Raw genomic sequence first — 25,413 nt, forward strand, 5'->3', positions numbered from 1 at the left:
TTCATTACACTAAAGTTACCGACTCGGCAGTATATTGAATTTTGGGTTGCATCCAAAAATCAGAGAATTCTGGAAAATGTACTGAATTAAGCAAATTAATGTCCGGTTCCACAAATTCCAGGATAATTTGTATAATTTTGCTACACGGCGAGAAACACAAAATGTGTTTCATTACACTAAAGTTACCGACTCGGCAGTATATTGAATTTTGGGTTGCATCCAAAAATCAGAGAATTCTGGAAAATGTACTGAATTAAGCAAATGCATTAGTATTTAAAACTAACATAATTATAAATACCAAATAAAGGTGCTTACGGTCAATTTTATTGGTGCGGAAAGAAACAAAAACTATACAAAAATCCACCAGGAATAGCTATTTGTATAACAAGGGAATTATAGGGAATAAATTTCCTCCCGAGAATGAAGTTTACTGCCCGACGCGTAGCTGAGGGCAGTAATCATTCAAGGGAGGAAAAGGCACTTTACTCCTATGTTATACATATGGTTTTTCCACCTTCCTCAAATAACAAGTCATTTATTCATTTTTACTTAATTTATTTATGTAACTAACCAACAAAATTTATTAGTACTAAAACTAACAAGTAGGTACAATATAGCTGTCAACTGTCAAATATAAGTCAAATTATTAATGTAAACATTGTTAAATAAAAATAACAATTTATTGTTTTTTACCATTCTGCAAAATACAGGATGTTTTATAAATAAACGTTAAAATGTATAGATACTTACGTAATAGAAAATAGATATTGTACAGAGCGTCAATAAGTTATATTTCATGAATGAAATACCATGACGTCACTTTTACTTTTCCTCCCTAGGGAGGAAAAGTACAACTTTGCTTCCTACAATCAGGTCCGGAAAAGTATACTTTCGGTAGAGGTAGGTGGAAATAGCTATTTGGATAACAAGGGAGGAAAGTGCTACTTTTCCTCCCGAGAATGAAGTTTACTGCCCGACGCGTAGCGGAGGGCAGTAATTATTTAAGGGAGAAAAAGGCACTTTACTCCCATGTTATACATATGATTTTTCCACCTTCCTCAAGTAACAAGTCATTTTTTCATTTTTACTTAATTTATTTATGTAACTAACCAACAAAATTTATTAAAACTAAAACTAACAAGTAGGTACAATATAACTGTCAACTGTCAAATATAAGTCAAATTATTAATGTAAACATTGTTAAATCAAAATAACAATTTACTGTTTTTTACCATTCTGCAAAATACAGGGTGTTTTATAAATAAACGTTAAAATGTTTAGATACTTACGTAATAAAAAATAGATATTGTACAGGGCGTCAATAAGTTATATTCCATGAATGAAATACCATGACGTCACTTTTACTTTTCCTCCCTAGGGAGGAAAAGTACAACTTTGCTTCCTACACTCAGGTCCGGAAAAGTATACTTTCGGTAGAGGTAGGTGGAAATAGCTATTTGTATAACAAGGGAGGAAAGTGCTACTTTTATTTTGGCTACTAAGGGTATGTGGTCAGTATCAGCGTTTGCTCCTCTAAAGGATCTAACATCTTGTATTATCTTTGACCATTTTGTTGAAATCAATACATGATCTATTTGATTGCCATCTGATCTTCCTGGTAATATCCAGGTTATCTTGTGTTTCTTTTTATGTATAAATTTCGTACTGACTATATAGGTATATTTTGCAGCTGCCAGATTGCAAACTTTTGCCCCGTTATCGTTTGTGACATTGTGGATCGTTTCTTTTCCTGCTACATTTTGATTGTAGCTCTCTTTTCCCACTTGCGCGTTAAAATCTCCCAGTATTATTAAGATATCGTTCCTAGGAATATTTTCGCAGGTTTCTTCTAGAAGTTCATAGAATTCCATTTTATCTTGTTGGTCTGCTTCCTCGGTGGGTGCGTAGCAGTTAACTAAAGATATATTGGCTTGTTTATTTCCGATTCTGATGTAGGAGATTCTTCCATTAATAGCTTTGAATTGTATGACTTTTTCTCTTATTCTTTTACTCACCGTAAAAGCCGTTCCATCTTTCGCCTGTTTGTCTTCTCCTGAGTAATACATAGTAAAGTTTTTCTTCTTAACTGTTCCTTAATTTTTTCATCGTATCTCCTGTAGTGCTAGTAATTCTAGTTCATATTTTTTCATTTCTAAAGCAATTTCCTGCATTTTCCCTACTTTTAACATTGTCTGGATATTCCATGATCCAATTCTAATGGGTTTAGTTCTTTTATTCATGTTAATTCTACTCCTCTTTTTCTTGTACATTGTTTTACTATTATCATTATCCATTTCCTTAGCCGGGTCTGTTTCCACTATCCTTCGGTTTGGTTCTTTCAGTTTTTTGGATTTTCTCTGTTGTATCCATTACACTTTAGCTTTAAGTCTTTTATTATGTTATTCCATTCCCAAAGTTGATCGTCTATCCATAGTTTTTTGAAGCCCATCTTCACTTTCTTCCCTGCTTCCTTTTCCACCTCTGCTCTTTTCTTTATTTGCTTGTGTATCCTTCGTTCTTCATACGTTCTTTGTTTGTCGATAAATATTTTTGTACCTTTGAGGATTTACTTTTGTTCCATTATTTTCTTTTTATCTTGTATATTTTTCAATTTTGCTATTATGAATGGCTGTGAATTTCTTGGTCTAATTATCTCTGTTTGTTCTATTTTAGCTTCAACGTTCAGTTTTATTTTTAGTAATTTTTCTAGATCTTCTTTTACATTTTCTTCTCCTATTTTAATTCCCCTGACTATTACGTTTTTATCAATTGCTTATTTTCTGCTCTTAGTTCACTCATTTCTTTGAGGTATTCACGGAGTTCAATTTTCATTTCTTTAATTTCCTTGAGGTATTCACGGAATCCGTTTGTCATTTCTTTAATTTCTTCCAGCACCTCGTCCATTTTCCTGTTCTTTGTAGTCACCGTTCGTAAAATTCGTAAATTTGTGGCGCCAAGGGTGGTTTCCCAGTCAACCCGGCGAAGAAATTCACCCCTACCTCAAAAATGCCGATTATTGTTATTTTGGCTCTTCAAAAAATTTTTCTCCTCTCGTATCTTAAAACTCTTTCAAAATTGTGTGCAGTTTGTCCACACCCAAGTTCGAAAATTGATATGGGAATGTTATCTGTCAGTTGTCAATATGAAATAATATATTCAAATATTCAAGATAAAGGTTGGATCCTACCTTAAATTCGGTGTTTTCTTTTCCTTAAAGCTTGGAAACTATTTCACTGTATATTCTGCACCTTTTTTACACTTGTGATTTGCCTCGAAAAGCTTAATTTGCCGATTTTACTCGCAACGATTTTTTAATGGGTTTACACCATAAAAGATCCAAAATTAAGACTTATTAACACTTATTTTGTATTTAAGATTTTTATTTCCCCTTGCACAAGAAATAAGAACTACATCTAGTAAATATGTCCTTAATGACAAGTGATTAATGTTATGCTTTGAGTTATGATCTTTCCATGTATAAAAATGTTCTGTTTGCGTAGGCAGTATCAACACTTTTCCAGAATTTGAATTCTGGACACAAGACATGAAGTCATCAAAGTCTAATATTTTTAGGGGAGTGCAATTAGAACGAAAAGATACAATATTTCGGAAAAAATCAAACAAGGTTATATTTTTCTAAAACTTTTTTTGTTAGTTTATAAATATGTTAAAGTAAAAAGTTCTACTCACAAATTTCGCCGCTAATTGTTGATTAATTGTTTAAACAATAAAAATTGTTTTGTATAAATAATGTTAAGAATATGGGTGAATTCAACATGTTATTTTGATAAAAAATGTTTTTGTTTTAGTTTTGATTATGCTGAACCCGAATCTGACATTACAATTGGCAAATTCAAAATGGCGGATTCAAAATGGCGGATTTTTTCCTAAAAATCCTTAAAATGTAGTTGTAAAATCAGAATTTCTTTTTATAAAACGTGTTTGTTTACATAAATAAAAAAGTTATTCTCAGTAAAAAGCTCTGCATATTCTCAAAACTTTAAATCCAATCATAAATTATCAATTTTTATCAACTTTGTACAAGATATGTCAATAAATAAAAATTTCAGTTAGGAGTAAAATACCTATATTTTTCATAATACTAAAAATTGTTATTATGGAAAGTTGTTCAGAATTAAAAACGATGTGTCAATATGCAATTACACTCTTCTAATCGAAATATTGTGAACTATAAAGGTACATATTTATTGCGCGAAATATAATTTTTTTACTTACCTCGTATAATATTGATAAAATATAATATTTTTTATTTGCATATTAACTGTTAGACCATGCACAGCTATTTATGACGAATAACTTTCTTCATAAAATTAATAATAAAACAGTTATCATAAATAATAAGTGAAAATTTAATGATGTTGGGTATAATTAATTTGAAACAATATTTAAAAAAAAATTCGATTAGAAGGATATAATTACATATTGGAGGATAGTTTTTAATTCCAAACAACTTTTCTTTATAAAAATTTTCGATATTGTGAAATATAAAGGTACTTTACTCTTGAGTGAAATTCATATTTTTTGACATACCTCGTACAAAATTAACAAAATTTGATATTTGATGGTTGCTTCTTATGTTATATATGATGGACAGTATTTTATAAAGAATAACTTTTTTTCGTAAAACTGATATTACAAAAGTTATCAATAGGTTCCAAGTTACGCAGACATACTGTATAAGAGCTAAAAAAAATTTTTTTGTTGAACATTTATTATTGTTGAAGCTTATTATTAAATGTATTTTAGGTAAGTTTTACAGAACAAAGTTTTGATCACTCTGTATATACATTTTTTCAACTGGTAATTTTCGGTTTTTGTATTACATTTTTGTTATCTTTCTTAGTTTTCTCAAAAAGAAATTATTTATTTTATTTTTAAACTAAAATAATTTAGTGTTTTTTAAAGATTACATCCTAAGCTTTAAAAAATGTAAAAAAAATTGTATTAGATTTATTCAAACTTGAGTAATACCGTCTTAAATTAGTGGGAATTCTGTAAAACTACTAAGTTTTCAAAAGTTACATTTTTTGAGACATCGTATTATTTGAATTAAATTTTTGAGATTTTTTTTGAATAAAACATCGTTTAGTAAGATGATTAAGTGGTAAGTTGTGCAAATTTGAGAGTTTTATAAGTAAAATTGTATTAGTTACACATTTTTAAATCATTTTTAAACAAAATTCATGTAAGGCTCACTTTCCGCCCACACCGTACTTATGTCCATACATTTCATTTCTTTTTATTACAACCATAAGATAGCTTATTTCATCTTCTTTCATGTCCAATTTGTAAAAGTTCTTTTGATCCATTAGTTAAAGAATTACATTAAAAAAACTCAACCGTGCACTTCTTCCAACGCTAGTTTACAGTGCGCCAATGTGTGTGAGAAGGGTGACTTTAGCGTTATAAATAAAAAATTACAGAAGCTAGAGATTTAATTTTACAAAAATCTTTATATAAGGTTTTTTTTGTAAAATTTTCTGAATTTTTCAATGGTCAAGTCAGTTTTTTTCTAAAAGGTATATTTTCGGAGTTATTTGAAAAAACATCTAACTTCACTGTTCATTTGTTTAATAAAAAATGAAGCACCCACTTCTCGAGTAGAACTTTTTGATATGTTGTTTATTAAACACTTCTAAATGAAATTACAAAAAGTTTTATCTTGTTTGATTTTTTCCGAAGTGAAAATCTAAATGCACTCCCCTATTTACCCAATTTTGTTGAGCCTTTTCTACCTGATAATGAAAACTATCGGCTGCCATAAAAGTGTGTCCAACTTCATAGAAAATAGTTCATAGAAAATAGAAACTTCCAGAGAAATAAGGTTTTTGTCGGAACACTTGACCAGCCAGGATGCAAATGGGTTTTTTGGGTACTATATACCTAATACATTATAAATACAAAAGTGCCAGTTACAGTTCGGACAAGAATTTTATTTATTAACAAATAAAGGTCAAACATTGCAGGTTTTTCGTTTAAATGGCTACAGATAAAAATAGGGTAATCAATGCCTGGTTGCACCAACACATCTTAAGCTTAAGACGTGCCTTAAGCTCAGCTTACGAAACAGACGCGTTACACCATTGAGACTTAGATTAATCTCAAACTTGTCACAATTGTCACAATCTCAAACTTGCCACGTGAATTGGATCGACAAAAATCGAAAAATATGGTGCAGAGTAAGTTAGACCTAAAGTGGTCCTATCTATAAGCTGAACTTGGCTAAGCTGAAGCTTAAGATTTGTTCGTGCAACCAGGCATTAATATCTTATTTAGAGTATTCATCTTTTAGTAGATGAGCAAAGGTTTAAGATGGCAGTTTTTTAATTTAGATCCAATCATTTGTTGCTTCAGAAATTTCAAAATAAAACTAAAATTTCAAAAATAAAAATTTGCTATAACTTTTGCAAAAATGAACTTCATCATCATCATTTGGCTCTACAACTCTATGTGAGTCTTGGCCTCGTTTACTATTTCCCTCCATTGTTGTCGATCCTGTGCAGCTATTTCCCATTGTTGTACTACTATTTTGCGTAGATCACTGGCTTCTGCATCCTTTCTTGGGCAACCAACTGACCTTTTTCCATCGGTCCTTCCCCAGAATGTGGCGTTCAGAAGTCTTTCGTCACTTGATCTTAACACGTGACCCGCCCGCGTATTTACGTTTCCGTGTTCATTTCAAGACCGGGTAGTTTTGAAATCGGCACGTAAACGGCGGAGCATATCTGCTTTCAAATACGTGTCCATTTCAAGACGTTTAATTTTGAAATGCGCACTGGTTTGTAAAAGAACATCGCGTGTAAAATTATTACAAATACGTGTTAAGTTGTAATATTATTGTATTTTATTTGAACTGTTTATCACAAATAGCGCCTATCTGCAGAATAACAAATTATCATTCATTGGATCTGTGGAAATAAAACAATTTTATTTTTTGTTACCAAAGTTACCTTCTTTTTTTCTTAATAATTGTTCAAAAAACTCAAAGTAGTGCCAAAATATCCTGTCAAAATAAACTATTACGATACGTATACATTTTCAAGTAATGCACAACAATATAGGTAGGTACTAAAAGTGTTATATTAAAAACATATTTTAGTTTCAGCTAAACAATTATTGTTCAGCAAACATATTTATATTTAGCTATTTTTAAAGCTATTTTTAATGAAGGAATATCAGAGAAAGAACAGGGTATATTAATAAACGGAGAAATCTTGAAAAACATAAGATTCGCAGACGACACCGCTATTTTTGCAGACAGTTTAAAAGCACTGCAACGATTAGTACCTAAATATATTACATCAAGTCAGTATAAAATATGAACTACGAATGAACGTTAAGAAAACCAAGTTCATGATTAATTCTACGCAACATACAATAGGAAGGCTAGATATCGAGGGAAAATTCATATTTTTTTTATGTAAATATATCATTTTGCATAAAATTGGTATATAGGAGGTATTGGTAGTAAGGAGTCGGTTTGTTATACCTATATAATGGTGTAAAAATGTTTGAAGTATGTATGTAGTATGAAACACAAATAGGTGCATTTATTTGAAAGTAATTTTTTTTACAAACGTACATTATAACAATAGTATTAATGTTTCTTGCAACAGATTCATTGTTTTTAATGTTTAATGAAATATTATGTTTCCTTTTTTGGGATTCTGCTTTTGTAGGTCTGCCTGATTGAATACTTCCACTACAAGGTAAGCCTCTATCTTTGCGTCGAGCGATCGATGTAGGCTGTATCATACATACACGGATTTTTCGAGATCTTATAATATTATTTTCACAAATAAATGATATAATATTCGATGGAGATTTTAGTTGCGACAAATTAGACGGCAAATGATAATAGACCTATTAGTTCTATGCACTTATTTGTAGAATTCCAACGCCAAATGTTTCGGTACAAACCCGTGCACATTTCGGGGGTTGGCGCTTTCAAATCAACACCTTTTTGGAACTAGATATGTATCACCGTTTCGGTGTCCGTTTCAAAACCGCAATGTCTTGAAATGGACACGTAAACGGAAATACGTGACCCGCCCATCGTATTCTGTTTGCTTTAATGTAGCGTTTAAAAAATGAACTTTAAAAATTTAAAATGAACATTTTAAAAATGAACTTACGACTTTGATATTGCATGAAAAGTTTAGTCAAAATTTAGTTTAAATTTTGTTTAATTTGTTTATCCCAAAGAGCTTTTCTTGCAATGTTATTGATCAGAAAATAATAATGATGCAGCAGTTCTGTGGATACCACATGAAAGAAAAATACTTGTGTTTTCAAAGTATTTAAAAAATCAATAAAAAGTCATTTTTACCATTCCGAAAACATTCTACTAAAGTAGAGTCATTTCTGGCTTATAATCAATTTGAATTACTTTGTTAATATTTACTGCAGACTAAATCTACTTCGGGATTTGAAAAGCTGGTATTTTTACCCGAATTTTCAAAAAACCATTTTCTACTAGGTTTTTTACTGTCAAAGTTTTTTTTTCTCTTTGATTCTGGCCTTGGTTTAGAACTAGAACCTTTAGCCACGTAATTGTATAACTTATCACTAACTCAGGTGTAATGTGTGGTGTGTGTGTGTGTGTGTTGAGTAAGTGTCTTGTTACTTTGCAAAGTCGACGTCATTGTCTTTGCAAAGAGACGCTAATTGTATCCGAACGTCTGCGGACGCTCCGGTGGGTACCGATCCCACAAGGACAGAAAATATTTTCATTTATTAATTTATAATAAATGAAAAAATTCCTGACTCTGATGAGATTCGAACTCACTACCGTTCGGAACTTTCGATCCAAAGGTTAGGCGCTCCTGTCAAAGTTAATCACTTTTAATATTTCATTCGCAGTTACTTCTTTATACATAAAATTCTCATATCATAGCGTTAGTTACCATACTCCTCCGAAACGGCTTGACCGATTTTTATGAAATTTTTCACGTATATCCTGTAGGACTGAGAATAGGTTGTAATCTATTTTTCATACCCATAAGTTATAAGAGAGGTTTGCCCCGACATTTTTTTTTACAAAATTCTCTATCTTAATTTTATATGATGGAGTACATATTAAAAAATACATATACAATCCTTAATTTTCACCCTTTCATCACGAAACCCTATTTTTTAATAGCCATCTATATATTTACATCTATAAAATTCTCCTGTCACAGTGTTAGTTGCTATACTCTTCCGAGATCGCTTGACCAATTATTATGAAATTATATATATGTATATTCAGTAGGTCTTAAAATCGGTCGTAATATATTTTTATATCCCTAAGTGATAAGGAGGTTCCGCTCTCATCATCATCATCATCATCAGTGGCATTACAGCTCTTTATGAACCGAAGCCTTCTTTAGAACAATCCTCTATTCGCCCCTATTTCTGGCAACTCTTCTCCATGCTCTAATTCCAATAATTTTTTAAATCAGTTTCTATGTTGTCTTGGTACCTAAGTACCGGTTTTCCTCTTGCTCGTTGTCCTATCGGCCCTCTTCGGTCAAAAACTTTTCTGAATATGGCATCTTCCTCTCGCCTGATTACAGGACCTATTCATCTAAGGCGTGCTACCTTAATAAAATATACAACGTCAGGTTCTCCAAAATTTCTATACAACTCAAAGCTGTAACGCCTGCGCCACAAACCTTGTTCTTTTATGCCACCATATATTCGTCTTAAATCGTTTGAGCAGTTCTTGGTCATTCTGAGTAAATGACCAAGTTTCTGAGCCATATGTTAGCACTGGTCTTATTAGTGTTTTGTAGACAGTCAGTTTAATTTTTCTAGGTATTTTTGAGGTCATCTGTTTTCTTAAGCCATAGTAGCACTTATTGGCGAGCACTATTCTTCTTTTAATTTCTTCACTGACATTGTTATCTTTAGTTAGCAGCGAGCCTAAGTATAGGAAGGTATCGACACCTTCCAGTTCTAGGTCGTCAATTATTATTCTTGTAGGTGTCGGGTTGCTTGACCTAGTGCAACACATATACAGGGTGATTGATTAGTGTGAAGGAGCTCAGTAGATCTGTTATAGTAAAAATTACAAAAAAAGTTATTAACAAAAATTGTAAGCAGCTTTAAACTCCACATTTTAAAACTAGTTACAATCTTACAGGGTGTTCCATAAGATGGTGGCAGACCAAATTTATGTTTTTTTAAATGGAATATCCTGTATTTTATTTTAAATTTGAAATATGATTCACTTCCACATCACAAAAATTTAAGTTTTATTATGTTATACTGGGTATTTAAAAAGTTATAACCAATATTACCTGAAAATCGTATCAAGTTTAACTGCCTGTATAATTAAAAAGGAGTAAAGGAACATTGGTCTATTGCAACCATAGTTTTTTAATAATTGTTAAAAATTATAAATCATATTCCTTTTCATAATATTCGTTAAATCAAATACAGGGTAAGTCAAAATGCAAGTACATTATTTTATTGGTAATTTTAAATATAACACCCTGTATTTTTTATCTCTATCGAAAAGTACTACTATCGTACTTCAAATTTTATGAAGTACTCCCTATACCTAAAGTTATCAGTTTTCTAGATATTTTTATTTTTCCATCAAAGTATTAATTTGGTAGATATTTTACACCGAGAGAAAAAAATTCTTGACATAAAGAAACTTTATTAATATTTAAGAAAGATCGACTTGGCATATTGCCTAAGAAATATATCTTTGTATGTAAGATATAATTTTCTAAAATATTTCAAATAAATTCTACTATAGCCAAAGAAATATATCTTAAACATGATTGAACTATCACTTTCTGGCAAACTTCAAACCCATTTATCAGAAAGAAATTACACTTGATGTTAATTAATTTTATTAGTCATAAAAATATATTTTCTACACATTAGAAAACTATTCTTTCTGAGCAATAATATTTCTTAGTAAGGAATATTATTATTTTACTATTAATAATTAATTTATTTAATGTTAAGAAATATATTTCGCAGAGATAAACGTATATTTAGAGTTAAGTAAATATTTCTTTAAAATAAAGTGATATTACATACCACGAAATAAATCATTGTGTTAAGGTAAAATCATTATTTATTAATAAAACAAGATATAAAACGTTATTATTACATACACATATTCTCTCCACTCTTAAACCACTGGCTTCTACACAACAATAAAAGGATGGAGAGGCAAATCCAACTTCCTCAAATTTTCCTTCTTTTGTTAATAGCACTTTGTATATCAGCAATTCACTAAAACAAAATCGTTATGTAGAAAGAGTAAACTTACTTTAATACAATTTTTTTTATATCATGATATAGATATTTATTTTGACAAATTTACGAAATACAAAAGAAAACAAATACACGGCCCCACGTAAGAACTATTAATACTAATAATAATCAATCATATTTAGTTCAAACATGGCATTATTTAACCTATACATCGTTGTTTATTTTTTTCTTTTTGTTAATGAAATATTAATTATTTATCTGTATATGTAATATTAAGTCACACAATAAACATTGTTTAGCTAAAACAAGAGGGAAATACAACCAATGTAAAACATTGAAGCAGACATAATAATATGTAATTTTCTTAATTTTTAAAATCTAAAAGAGAAAGCATACCTAATCATTAAGAAATTTTATTACGGGAAAGTATTATTAGTTTACATCTAAGTCATTTAATACATATTAACTAATTCACGGTTTTCGGCAATAACATTTCTTAACCATAAACATATATTTCTTTTAGACTAACTGATTACTTTATCTCAAATAAATTAACAGAAAAAATCCTCAGCGTTGCACCCGCCATGTTTGATATAGCGTTATATTGTAAATTTTTATAGAAGACGATACATTCAAGAAACCTATTATAGTTGATACATAAGTATACACATTTTTAAAAAGGTACTTACATGTATTAAGTTCTGGAAGGTTCCGCAGTTGGTTAATAACTCCTTTCTTAATATTGTTCTGAAGCTATATAATATTATATCATTCTGTCCCAGCTTTAAATTGTGGCATATTTCCCAGCTAGAATAATAAGCTCCTTTATTTCAGAGTCGTCCATCATTATACCTAAAAAGCATATAAAAATACTATTATATTTCTTTTTTAACCATTCGGATACGCAACAATATTATTATTACATCTTAAATTACTCAATTTACTTTTATTTAATACCTATATATGTACGTACCTTCAAAATATCCATTAATTTTTAAAGTACACCAATAAATCCAACATCCATCTATATGAACATGAACATATCACGCCATCTTGACAAACACTGACGACTAAATCATAAATAGTTAATCTGCGCAATTCTTTTGTGGAAGAAAATCTCTTTGTAAGTAACATCTCGGCATTAATGACAAAATTTTTATTTTATAACCACAGTTACTACAGAGGGTATTTCTGAAGAATTATTTCTTGTGGTTTAAAATATTTATTTAATTGCAAGAAAATTTCTTGTTCACAAATATAAATATGCATTAACTTAACATTATATTTCTTATACTGCAAAATATTTGTAGTTTTCAATTTAAGAAATAAAAACTTTAGGATAAGAAAATTAAATGTACCTAACCATTAATGCATTTCTTAGTATTGAAGAAATTATCTGTAAGAAATTATTGAGTTGTGTTTAAAAAACTCGTTTCTTTATATGTGAACCGGTATGTTTAAGTTAATAGGATATGTTAACTTTTAAGAAATATTGCTCAAAGAAATCGGTGTTTTAGGAGAAAAGAAATTGTTCTCTCGGTGTAACGTTTACCAATAATTATTGTGAGTTGGCCATGATTGATTTGTCAAAAAATGACAGTTTGACATTATTGTTTATTAACTCAGTGTTGGGGTACACCGTAAATTAGCAACAATTATTATTTAGTAATTCAGTAATTAATTCAATTTAAATTAGCAATAATGAATTTTACTACTGATGAAATGGTAAATATGATCTGGATTTTGCAATGCAATAAAAATTCATTACTATCAGCTAGAATTGATCAAGAACATAGCAACGAATAGCACAAACGAATAATACTTTATGAATGGGACTTAGAAAAAATTAATGAGCAGATATTTTTTTGATTATGTCCTATTTGGTGATGAAGCTACATGCCATCGAAACGGTTCTGTTAATAGACATAACTTTCACTACTATTCAGCAAGTAATCCATACCACATAGTAACACATAGTCAAACAAGATGGTCTCTAAATGTGTGGGGAAGTATCGTCGGTAACCATGTAGTAGGACAATATTTTTTTGAAGATAACTTAAATGGTGACATTTACTTAGATTTTATCGTAAATCAGTTACAGATATTACTAGAAGAGGTGAACAAATGTGGTTTCTACATGACGGTGCACCTGCGCACCACAATAAATTAGTACGTGGTGAACTTAATGATCAGTTTGGTGAAAGATGGATCGGAAGGGATGGACCGGTAAGGTGGCCCCCAAGGTCACCAGATTTCCATAAAATGGACTCATTTTTTGGGGGTTACGTTAAGAACGAAGTATATAAAATACCTCCAACAACACGGGATGATATGAAAAATAGAATCCGAATTGCATTTCAAAAAATTTCTTTAAAAATGCGTAATAATGTAAGCAAACTCTTTCAATGACCGCTTTCAAGTATGTATAGATGTTTTGGGAGGTCATTTTGAACACCTTACTTAAGTAAGATAAGTTTAAATTACTGTTGTTTTTTATTTTTCTATGTGTTATTATTTTTTTAATTTTCCGTCGGTTATTTTTTACAAATTTTATTTGAAATAAATTGTTTTCTTGTCTGTGTCGTTATTTCGTTACTGAATTAATAAACAATAATGTCAAACTGTCAGTTTCTGACAAATTAATAATGGTCAACTCACAATAATTATTGGTAAACGTTAAAATATCTACCAAATTAATACTTTGATAGAAAAATAAAAATATCTAGAAAACTGATAACTTTAGGTGTAGGGAGTACTTCATAAAATTTGAAGTACGATAGTAGTACTTTTCGACAGAGATATAAAATACAGGGTGTTCTATTTAAAATTACCAAGAAAATAATGTACTTGCATTTTGACTTACCCTGTATTTGATTTAACGAATATTATGAAAACGAATATGTTTTCTAATTTTTGACAATTATTAAAAAACTCTGGTTGCAATAGATCAATGTTCCTATACTCCTTTTTAATTATACAGGGAGTTAAACTTGATACGATTTTCAGGTAATATTGGTTATAACTTTTTAAATACCCGGTATAACATAATAAAACTTTACATTTTTGTGATGTGGAAGTGAAGCAGATTTCAAATTTAAAATAAAATACAGGATGTTCCATTTAAAAAACATAAGTTTGGTCTGCCACCATCTTATGGAACACCCTGTAAGATTGTAACTAATTTTAAAATGTGGAGTTTAAAGCTGCCTACAATTTTTGTTAATAACTTTTTTTTGTAATTTTTACCATAACAGATCTACTAAGCTTCCTCACACTAATCAATCACCCTGTATATTGGGTCTTTTGAACATTTATATTTAGCCCCATTCTCTGTGCAGATGCTCTTAATGAACGAAATACTTCAGTCAGAGATTCTTTAGATCTACCTATAATGTCTATGTCATCTGCGTATCCAACAATTTGTACTGATTTGTTAAAGATAGTACCATTCGTATTCATTTGGGACTCTCGAATTATTTTTTTTAATGCCAGGTTAGACACGATAGTCCATCACCCTGTCTTAATCCATTTTTGCAATGGAAGTGTCTTGAGAAATCGTTCTGGATCTTTACCATGCTCTCTGCTCATATGAGCGTAAGTTCAGTTAACTGGACAAGATGAAGCGGTATTTTAAATTCTGCCATAGTAAGTAGAAGTTTACCTCTATTAACTGAGACGTATGCGGCTTTGAAGTCCACGAATATGTGGTGGGTGTCGACGCCGAACTCTAGGGTTTTTTCAAGCATCTGCCTCACTGTAAATATCTGGTCCGTTGTTAATTTATTAGGACGGAGACCGCACTGATATCCTCCTACTATTTCTTCAGCGTAGGGGAGAAGTCTTTTGTACAATCCGTTGGACAACACTTTATATGCCATATTGTGTAGAGTGATGCCTCTATAATAATTATCACATACCGTCATGTCTCCATTTTTGTGTAGAGGACACAGTACATCCAACTTCCAGTCTGTGGGTGTTTCTTTCTGTTGCCAAATCGCAGTTATCAGTTTATGCATGTGTTTCAAGAGGGTGTCGCCGCCGTTTTTGAAGAGTTTAGCAGGGAGGTTATCCTAACCGGGGCTTTGTTATTTTGATGTGTTAAGATGGCTTTTCTAATTTCTTCTTCGGTGGGGAGTGGCTTCCGATCATCTTCATTAATTTGAAGCATGGGATCCTCCACCTCGCCATCTTCATAATTGCCACTAAACAGTTCTTCAAAATGTTGCGCCCATCTGTTTAGTATCTGTTGTTGTTACTAATTATAGAGCCGTCCCTATCTTTACAGGCTATTATTCTGGGTTTGAAGTGTTTTCTGCAGCTATTTCTGTTGGTAGAATTTTCGTATGTTTTTCCATTGTGGTAGTTAACAATTTCGTTTAGAGCGTGTTCGTATTGTTCTTTCTATTTTATTCTGAACATTCTCTTTTCTTCCCTTCTAAGATTTTCATAATCTTCGAGAGTTGATCTCGTTCTGCGCTGCTGGAGTCTCTTTTATGCTTCATTTTTTTGTTGGTTAATATGTCTACACTCTTCGTCAATAATAAGGTTATTTTAATTTTTTTTCAATTTGTTTATCCCAAAGAGCTTTTCTTGCAATGTTATTGATCAGAAAATAATAATGATGCAGCAGTTCTGTGGATACCACATGAAAGAAAAATACTTGTGTTTTCAAAGTATTTAAAAAATCAATAAAAAGTCATTTTTACCATTCCGAAAACATTCTACTAAAGTAGAGTCATTTCTGGCTTATAAACAATTTGAATTACTTTGTTAATATTTACTGCAGACTAAATCTACTTTGGGATTTTAAAAGCTGGTATTTTTACCCGAATTTTCAAAAAACATTTTCGCCTAGGTTAATTACTGTCAAAGTTAATCACTTTTAATATTTAATTTGCAGTTACTACTATATACATAAAATTATCATATCACAGCGTTAGTTACCATACTCCTCCGAAACGGCTTGACCGATTTTATGAAATTTTACACGTATATCCTGCAGGACTGAGAATAGGTTGTAATAAATTTTTCATACTCATAAGTTGTAAGAGGGGTTGCACCTTACATTTTTTTGACAAAATTCTCTATCTTAATTTTATATGATAAATTACATATTAAAAAATACATACACAATCCTTAATTTTCACCCTCCTATCATCAAACCCCATTTTTTAATAGCCATCTATATATTTACATCCATAAAATTCTCCTGTCACAGTGTTAGTTGCCATACTCCTCCGAGATCGCTTGACCAATTTTTATGAAATTATATACCTATGTATATTCAGTAGGTCTTAGAATCGATCGTAAACGATTTTAATATCCCTAAGTGGTAAGGAGGTTCCCCTAACATTTTGTAATGTTAGATGGATATTTGTGTACATAACATACTCTACAAGCCTACAAGTACATACAAATTAAAAAAATAATGATCAAAATCAGAAAGAATAAATTATATTTCTTGAGTGCACGGATTTTAATAATTCCCCTCTAACAACCACAAGCCGAATTCGCTAAGACGCAGGGGCGGCCCGTCAGGGTAGGCAAGGTAGGCGCCGCCTAACCTCTTCAAATGTACAATAATAAATTATTTATTAATATAAATTAGTTATTCCAAAACTGTAATTTATAAATTTTGATGCAATACCTAAGTATCTAAAAATCTAAAATAAAACAAAGCCACTTTTTAGTTTATCTCCGAAGTTGTTATAATTATTGTACGCTCCCCGTAGCGTAGCGCTACTACCGACGACTCTACCCTATGCTTAGCCTGCACTAGCCTAGTGCAGGCGACTTTAAAAGTAGCCCAACAGAATTCGCATTTTGTCTCACTCTTTACGCTAAGCACAGCGCTGTAATATTGTCGCTTGCCTTGCCGTGGTAGCCAGCATTTCCAATATTTTCGGGCTATAGGTAGGCTAGATTTCTTGCGCCTTTGACATTGGTTGTGCCGAGCTGCATCTCGGGACTTCCAATTGCATATTTTAGGATCCTGACTACCAATTCTGAAAAAAAAAACGAAAAGTTCGAATATTGTCATGAAATTTGGTATGTGGGGTTAGAATAATATTTCTACCAATTTTCCGAATAGCTTTTTGCGATATCTCTAACGCGAAACAAGTATTGAAAAGTCGTCCTGTTTGTGAATTCGCAGTAAGCCGCGTTTAAAATTTAAATTTCAGTTGACTATCTTAAAAAATGTAAACCATCAAAATGAATGACTGCAAAATATCAAATCTGTAATTATTTTGATAGCCGAAATATAAGGATGTCTTCATCTTAAATGGGACACACTGTATACAGGGTGTTTGGTAAAGAATGGGCCATAGCTTAACCCTAGATTGCTGAGGTTAAAATATGTCGATTTAGGCTAACTTACCTTAGTTTGAAAGTTGATAATAACCGAAATACAGGGTGTCAAAGTTAAACTTTTATTTTATTTATTCTTAAATATTTCCTAACGGACATGGGATAATAACACAAAATTTGGTAAGCGGGGATTTTTTGGGACGAGAAATCTAAATTCGTCACCAAAAAAATGATATATTATCCAGAGGGCGCCACATACGCCTTTCAGCGCTCATTTAATAGGTTCAATTTTTTTATTACCCATTACATACTTTTTCAATAAAAAATTTTATTCTGTTAGTATTTTTAATTAAAAAAGATATACCACATTCATCTCGCTAAACTCAACCGTTTTCGAGATAAACGCATGTTTTATTTATTTTTATTTATTTTTTTCTGCGTATGAGGCAACATTATTTATTTTTATGAGGCAACATAATTTTTTGCATAATATTGTAGTTACACCCGAAAAATAACTTAAAATCATAAAAATTTACAAAATTTTTTTTTATTGTTTGTTTACTGTGCAATCAGTCTATAAAAAAAACAGACCATAAACACATTTGTTGAAATTTACAATGGCCTGAAGAGAAATATTTCAATAAATATTTACTCTACATGAGTATTACAATTACGTTTACAATTAGTGTTTCTTAAGTTAAGAATGGTAAATCTAATGGAAATGTTTGCTTAAGGCGTCTTATTTGTTGACTATTGTCTAATAAATTTAGCGCTAACACATTTGGGTGGTTTTCTAGTCGCTGTAAACATTTATCACTGTGTGACACTATCACTTCACTCACAGTTGGCACTTGAAGGTCTTGTAGGATGTCTTTGTTGCTTACAAACCACGGCGCATCAGTTATTGCTCGTAACACCTTGTTTTAAAACCGGTCCATGATTGCTAGATTGGATTTTGAAGCAGTGCCCCACAACTGTATTCCGTACGTCCAAATTGGCTTGAGTATGGCATTGTATGCTAGTAATTTATTTCTCAACGACAACTGGGATTTTCTTCCGAGCAACCAATAGTATTTTCTATATATGGTATTAAGATGCTTTCTTTTTTTCCATATATGAGTTTTCCAAGTGAGTCTCTTGTCCATATGTAGGCCTAAGTACTTTACAGTATCTACCGTTGGAAGGGGAGCATTGTTGAGTGATATTTGAGGAGAATCGCTATAACATTTAGTGAATACTATGTGGCTTGATTTGGATTCGTTAAGTTTTATCTTCCATTTCTTAGTCCATTTCTGGACTTTATTTAGGTTTTCTTGGAGTTGGTCTGCTGCAACAACGGGATCTGAATGTACCGCCATTATTGCAGTATCGTCTGCAAATGTGGCTGTATATACTTTATTGTCCGTAGGCAAATCAGAGGTAAATAGTAGATACAGGATCGGCCCAAGAACGCTACCTTGAGGAACGCCTGCCTTTATGAGATGTAGACCGGTTATCTCGTCTTCATATTTTACCTGGAAATATCTTTCTTTTAAGTATGAGTATAGTATGTCATAAATGTTCTGGTGTAAGTCCCTTTTTAGTTTATAGAGTAGTCCCTGATGCCATACCTTGTCAAAAGCTTGACTCACATCGATGAATGCAGTTGAGCAATATTGCTTACTTTCAAAATAGTTTTGGATTAATTCTACCAGTCCATAGATTTGTTTAATTGTTGAATGTTTGATTCTAAATCCAAATTGGTGTATCGGTAGAAGTTCTTTTTCTGCAATAATTTTCATTAGTCTCTTAGCTAGTAATTTTTCCATAATTTTCGACATGACAGGCAGCAGACTTATTGGTCGGTATGAAGTTGTTTCGTGTTGAGGTTTACCAGGTTTAGGGATTAGTATTATTTGCGCTACCTTCCATTGCGCAGGAAAATATTTGAGTCTTATGACAGCGTTAGTAAGGTAGGTTAACATAAGTATTCCTTTTCGCGGTAGTTCTTTCATAATTCTTCCAGTGATTAGGTCGTGTCCTGGAGCTTTTTTAGGGTCTAGCTCTGTTTTTATAATGCACCGTACCTCATTTGGTGTAATATGTTGTATTTGCTTATCTGATGGTATTTGTGCATCAAGAAATGCTATAATTTCGTCATCTGTGTCTTCTCTTGTTGAGAGAGGTTTGAAAACTGTTTCAAGATGTGTAGCGAAAATTTCTGCTTTCTCTTTATTTGTTTTTGCCCAACTTCCATCAGGTTTCCTTATCGGTGGAATATGTTCTTTGGGATGCTTTAATTTTTTAGTTGCTTTCCATAAGCTGTAATTTGTATCCTTTGTTGTCGTTAGGTTTTCGACATAGTTTTGGAAGCTCTCATTTTTAATGTTCGATAGGTAGTCTTTTAAATGTTTCGCTGCTCTGTTATAATTGGTTTTATCTGCAGGATGTCTTGTGTTTTGCCAGATCTTTCTTAAGTGGCGCTTTTCTTTAATCTTCTCCCTTATACTAGGAGGACAGTGACTTCTGTTTTGGGTTCTGAGCAATGGTGGAGTTGATTCCCACGAGGCATACTGTATTAATTCTGTAAATTGTTGTACTTGGTTTTCCAATTCTTGGTGTGTTTTTAAAGATATATTGAGGTTTACTTCATTTTCTAATATTTCTCTAAATAGATTCCAGTTGGTAGCTTGATTATGGAAAATCAGTGGTTTTGGTTTTTCTTGGATATTTGTATGAATCGTAGCTATTATTGGTGTATGATCTGAGGCAATATCATAATTAGGTTCGATGGTTAGATAATTGTTGGAGAATCCTTTGGTCACAAAGAAGTCAAGGCAATCTGGGTATTTCTGAGGGTCTGTAGGCCAGTAGGTTGGTGTATAGGTGGACAGATGATTTAGGTGTAGTTCTTGAATGACTTGATGCAGTATTCTTCCTCTTCCTGGAGCTGTTAGACGAGATCCCCAGCTAGTGTGCTTAGCGTTATAGTCGCCTCCTGCTAGGAATCTTTTGCCGATATTTCTAAATAATTCTGTAAACATTTCTTTATTTGCTCGATAGTTTGGTGGGCAATACACCGCTGTTATTGTAATTGGTCCATTCCAATCCTCTATTACTACGCTGGTTGCCTGTATGTCATTTTTTTCTACTTTGTTAAGGAGATAGTGTTTAAGTCCATTTCGAATTAACACTGCTGCCCCAGCTCTGGCTAATCGATCTACATCGGGATGGGCTTCATTGTAAACTTCAAAATTTGGGATTTTGAAACTAGTTTTTGAGGTAAGGTGTGTTTCAGAGACTAAAAATATGTCAATTTTGTTAGTTACTAGGAATACTTCTATTTCGTGTTTGTGTTGCTTTATGCCATTTGCGTTCCATAGTGCAATAGTAAGTAGCTTAGCCATTACACTTATTTGTGATGGCCTGTTTTAGCTCTTCTCTAAGTTCTTTGATTTCCAGGATTAGTTGGTTTATTGTAGTTTGTTGCTGTTCTATTACATGTTGTAGGTATTGTGTAAAACTACTATTTTGGTTTGTGTCTGGTGCATTTTGCTGTTCAGCAACCGGTCTTGCCATAGGTCTCATTTTTTTGGTGGCGTTTGCATAAGTACCTGATGTTTGGGGCAAGTTTTCTATACTGTATGCCTCATTTGATTCTTCATTTGTTTTTGGTCTCCGTTGCGGGATTTTTTGCGTTTGTGGGGTATTTTCATTTCTTGTGGGGTATCTTTTACTTAAGATGGCCTGGTAGACTTGACATCCTTTAAAATTTGCTGGGTGGGGTCCACCACATAGTGCACATTTTGCTGGGTTTCCATCAGCCTTTGTTTTTTTTACAAGTGCGATAATCATGATTTTGCGCACATTTTACGCACCTATATTGTAGCGTACACTGATTTCTCGAATGTCCGTAGTTTTGACAACGTTTACATTGAATGACAGATTGTTTTCTGTGAGGTTGTTCAAATCGAACTACTGCATTTAATAGTCTATTCATTTGATATATTTCCCCGTTATTTTCTTTTCTTTCTAGGTCTATAAAAAATATGTCCCTTGGTGCTTTTGTTTGCCTATTTAAAACGTTCAGGATTTGCTTTACATTATGACCTTTTTCTTTTAGTGAGGATATGATTTCATTTTGATCTGTGCTGTGGTGTAAGTTTATTAAGACTACTCGGAAAGTTTTTTCCTCCGGTAGTCTGTACGTATGCCGAACTATATTATTTTTGTCGAGAATTTCTTTTACCGTTTTGTAATCTTCCACCGTTTCTCCTTGAATTTTCATTTTGTTTTCCGTTAAAAGCTGATAGGTAAATTTTGTGGTTCCTTCTCGAATGAGTTTTAGCAGTTCCTGAACATTTTTGGTTACACCATATAGAATAAATGGTGGACTTTTATCTATTTTTTGTTGAGCTTTGTTAGCACTGCCTGTAGAGTTACTTTGTTGAATCTGCGTAAGGGGCTGAAATCTAATTTTAATTTCAATATTGTGATTTTCTGTTCGGGGACGTGCAGATTTTTTCAAATTCTCTGGGCTATATTTTTGTCTTTTACGTTTATGTCTACGCGATTCAATTTTCTGAAAGTCATTCGGCTCGTAGATACTATCATCATCGGTTGTTTCATGTTCGGTGACTTCTTGGTTCTCTGTGTTTTCTGTCCCAGTTGTCTCTTTATTTTTGCTGAGGGTTGAACTAGTCTGATGTAATTGTGATGGTTTCAGGTATGAATTTATCTTGGTTTGCGTAAGATTTGTTTGAATTAGTTGAGGGTACTTACTTTGAGTGCATTGTATCTGCTGGTTTTGTATTGATTGATGCTGCATTGGCTGGTGATGCATGGGCTGGAACTGCATAGGCTGGTACTGCATAGGCTGGTACGGCATAATCTGGTACTGCACGTGTTGGGTTTGATTCCATATTGGCTCTACTTCTATATTTGTCTGATCAGGTATAATAGGATAATTATTTGCAAAATGTGTTGGTGTGGCTAAATTATTTGGAACATTTGAGTACACATTTTGTGGATTAAGATTTTCTACAAGAATCTACAGGTCGAGCAAGTCTCGTAAATTTCACGATTGCGAGCCACGCTTCACGCAACCGTGTTTGCGTACTTGTGTTTCAAGTTGCGTGGTCGTACCGAGTTATATTTACCAAATTTAAATATCATTTTCAAAATTAAATCAATATGTCAATATGGCTACTGGGTGTAAAAGATAAATCTTATTCTATCTGTTCTTAATGAGTTTTAGATAATTTTAGTTGTATTTCTTTGTAATTTTGTGTTGTACAAAGATTAATTTAACATTTTCTCTGGAAGTATTAATTTAGAAAGATAATATGCTTCATTGGTGTTGTGTTTTGAAGTGTGAAATGTGATAAAGTCAAGATAAAGTTCACTTTTAAACTGAACTAAATAAGGTATCTGAGAGACAACAATGGTTAAATGCAATACAATGTACAGGTTTTACTAGCGAAATGAAAATTTTCCTGTCCTGTCTGCTGTAATCATTTTATATCTGGTAAGTTACAATTACAACAGTAACGATTTTTGAAGATGTTAACATTTTAATCTTATAGGAAAACCAGCCGACTTAATAGATAATAACAATCTCCAGATTGGGTTCCTTCAATAAATATGGTCTATAAACACAATGAAATAAGTTCCCCAAAATCTAAAATGGAGTGGTATCAAAGGAGAATTAAAGGGAAAAATATTCATATTGAAATTATTTATAAGGCACTGGACTGTCTTAAATTCTACAATAATACTAGGTGGGTAAATGATTTTAGACATTTTTCATTAAGAGTAGATTAAGATTAAGTAGATTTTCATTCAGTAGATTTAAGACTTGTTTACACGGGTAGAGTAATGATGCAAGTACTTGATAGAGTAGAGTAACTCTACCTGTAAAAATGCTCAGCACAGTAGAATAGCTGGTAGAGTGTATAGTTGGAGTTAAAGTAGAGTGACTAGCAACCTATGGCAAAGTAACTACTCTATGACCACCACTACTGCCAAAATGTCTACTCGGCTGCACACTCTACCCATGGAACACGCTCAATTATGGCAGAATAGAGTAGGTAGGAGAGTACATGGGGGCGCTGTCATTCTGGCTGGAATTGTGTTTTGTGTAAATAGTGAAAATGAAGTTCACCGAAGATGAAACTTTAAAACTTGTAGAGCTATAATACGGCGAATACCAGTGTTTATGGAATTTAGGTAGTGTATACTACAGAAATAAAAGTTTGCAGCAAGCTGCGGAGGATGAAATCGTCGAAAGAATGGCAAAGGGGGCTTTGGAGTAAACAATCTTAAGCAAAAAATTAAGAATTTAAGGTGCACTTATAATCAAGAGTGTTTAAAAATACAAAAATCGGTTTCACTATACTAGCATCAGTACTATACTTGTACTCTCCTCACGTGAATGGTATCAAGCCATTTTTGGTAGAGTACTACCACTACTCTACTCTCCTCAAAACTCTACCCATGTAAACAAGTCTTTAGAAACAGTGGAAAATGAGGTAGCTAGTAGAGTAGTAGTAGAGTAAAATATACTGGTTTAGCAAATTGCAATATTTTAAGGTAATACAGTAGCGATAAACAGGTAGCCAAAACGTGTTCCAAGATTGTCACTGTAATTTTGAATATTTTTTCGAGGCATTTGGCACACGTATTCGTAAAATAATAAAGAATGGCGGTACAGAGCCCAATTTGAAAAATATATTAATATGTGGAAATTACTCTGTAATTATACAATATTTAAAAATGAGCCTGTACCGCCATTAAGAAGAACAAAAAAATACTCTTTCTTCAAATAAACTTTTTTATCCGATGCCTAGATTTTGTGTAATTTTGGAACTACTAATGAAATAAAAAATTTTAGTAGTTCCAAAATAACACAAAATCGGATAAAAAAGTTGTATTTGAAAAAAGTGTATTTTTTTGTTCTTCTTAATGGCGGTACAAGCTCGTTTTTTTTTATATTGTATTTAATTACAGAGTAATTTCCACATATTAATATATTTTTCAAATTGGGCTCTGTACCGCCATTCTTTATTATATTACGAATATGTGTGCCAACTATCTTGAAAAAATATTCAAAATTACAGCCGCAATCTTGGAACACATTTTCGCTACCTGTTGATCTATACTGTTTCCTCTTAAGATAGTTTTAATAGTTATTTATGATATAAGTATTAAATTTTAAGACGCGCATGTGAAAGTTAACTTGAGAAAATTATTTTTATTAATGTTTTGACTTCCACATCAGATGTCATTGTCAAAATACAAAATATTCATTATTATTAGGTTTGTTCTAGCAAACGGTCAAACTAGTCAAAAACCATCAGCAAACAGTTGGTCAGTAAAAGAACATAATACAGTCACCAGTGCGATCCCCTCTACTCGCGCTGGTCCACTATTCGCTGATGGTTTCAAACTGATGCTAGAACAAACCTATTATTATTATACATATCATTATCTGTAAATAATATTTCTTCTGATTGTTAATTGTAAAGGATAGAAAAATTACCATTTATTTTATTTTTTTTAGAATCAGCTGAGAGAAGTGGTCTACAAAAAAACCAGGAAGGAAACGGAATATGTGGCTACGAAAGGCAAAAGAAAGGTTTACAAAGCAAATGTGACACATTTTTTTGAAATATTTAGGAATATCAGTAAATTGCATTAAAAAAATGTATGAAAAGATTTTGTTCAATAAAAATGTTTATATTTATCAAGGATGTATTATTTGGTATGGCCATATATCGTCAGTGATGTAATAATACATCCTATCTGTTTTTTCATGAGTTTTGTAAGAGAGACTAAAAACTTGTCTTAGGGTCACCTCCTGTTTTCATATGATATTTTTTGACT

At 32.0% G+C, this 25,413-nt stretch overlaps 2 protein-coding genes across 3 annotated transcripts in view; one reads left to right on the forward strand and one right to left on the reverse strand.

The window, feature by feature from the left end:
• Positions 1-25,413, forward strand: part of LOC114337066 (uncharacterized) — a 654,507-nt gene that overhangs the window by 55,107 nt on the left and 573,987 nt on the right. The window lies entirely within an intron of this gene.
• Positions 15,856-22,564, reverse strand: LOC126879094 (uncharacterized). Its single transcript, XM_050642026.1, has 2 exons — positions 22,312-22,564; positions 15,856-17,246 (listed from the first exon to the last, which is right to left on the reverse strand). Exons 1-2 carry the CDS (start codon positions 22,449-22,451, stop codon positions 16,928-16,930), a joined length of 459 nt encoding a protein of 152 aa, XP_050497983.1. The 5' UTR covers positions 22,452-22,564; the 3' UTR covers positions 15,856-16,927.

This window comes from Diabrotica virgifera, chromosome 1 (genome assembly GCF_917563875.1).
Source record: "Diabrotica virgifera virgifera chromosome 1, PGI_DIABVI_V3a".
Classification (NCBI taxonomy): domain Eukaryota; kingdom Metazoa; phylum Arthropoda; class Insecta; order Coleoptera; family Chrysomelidae; genus Diabrotica; species Diabrotica virgifera.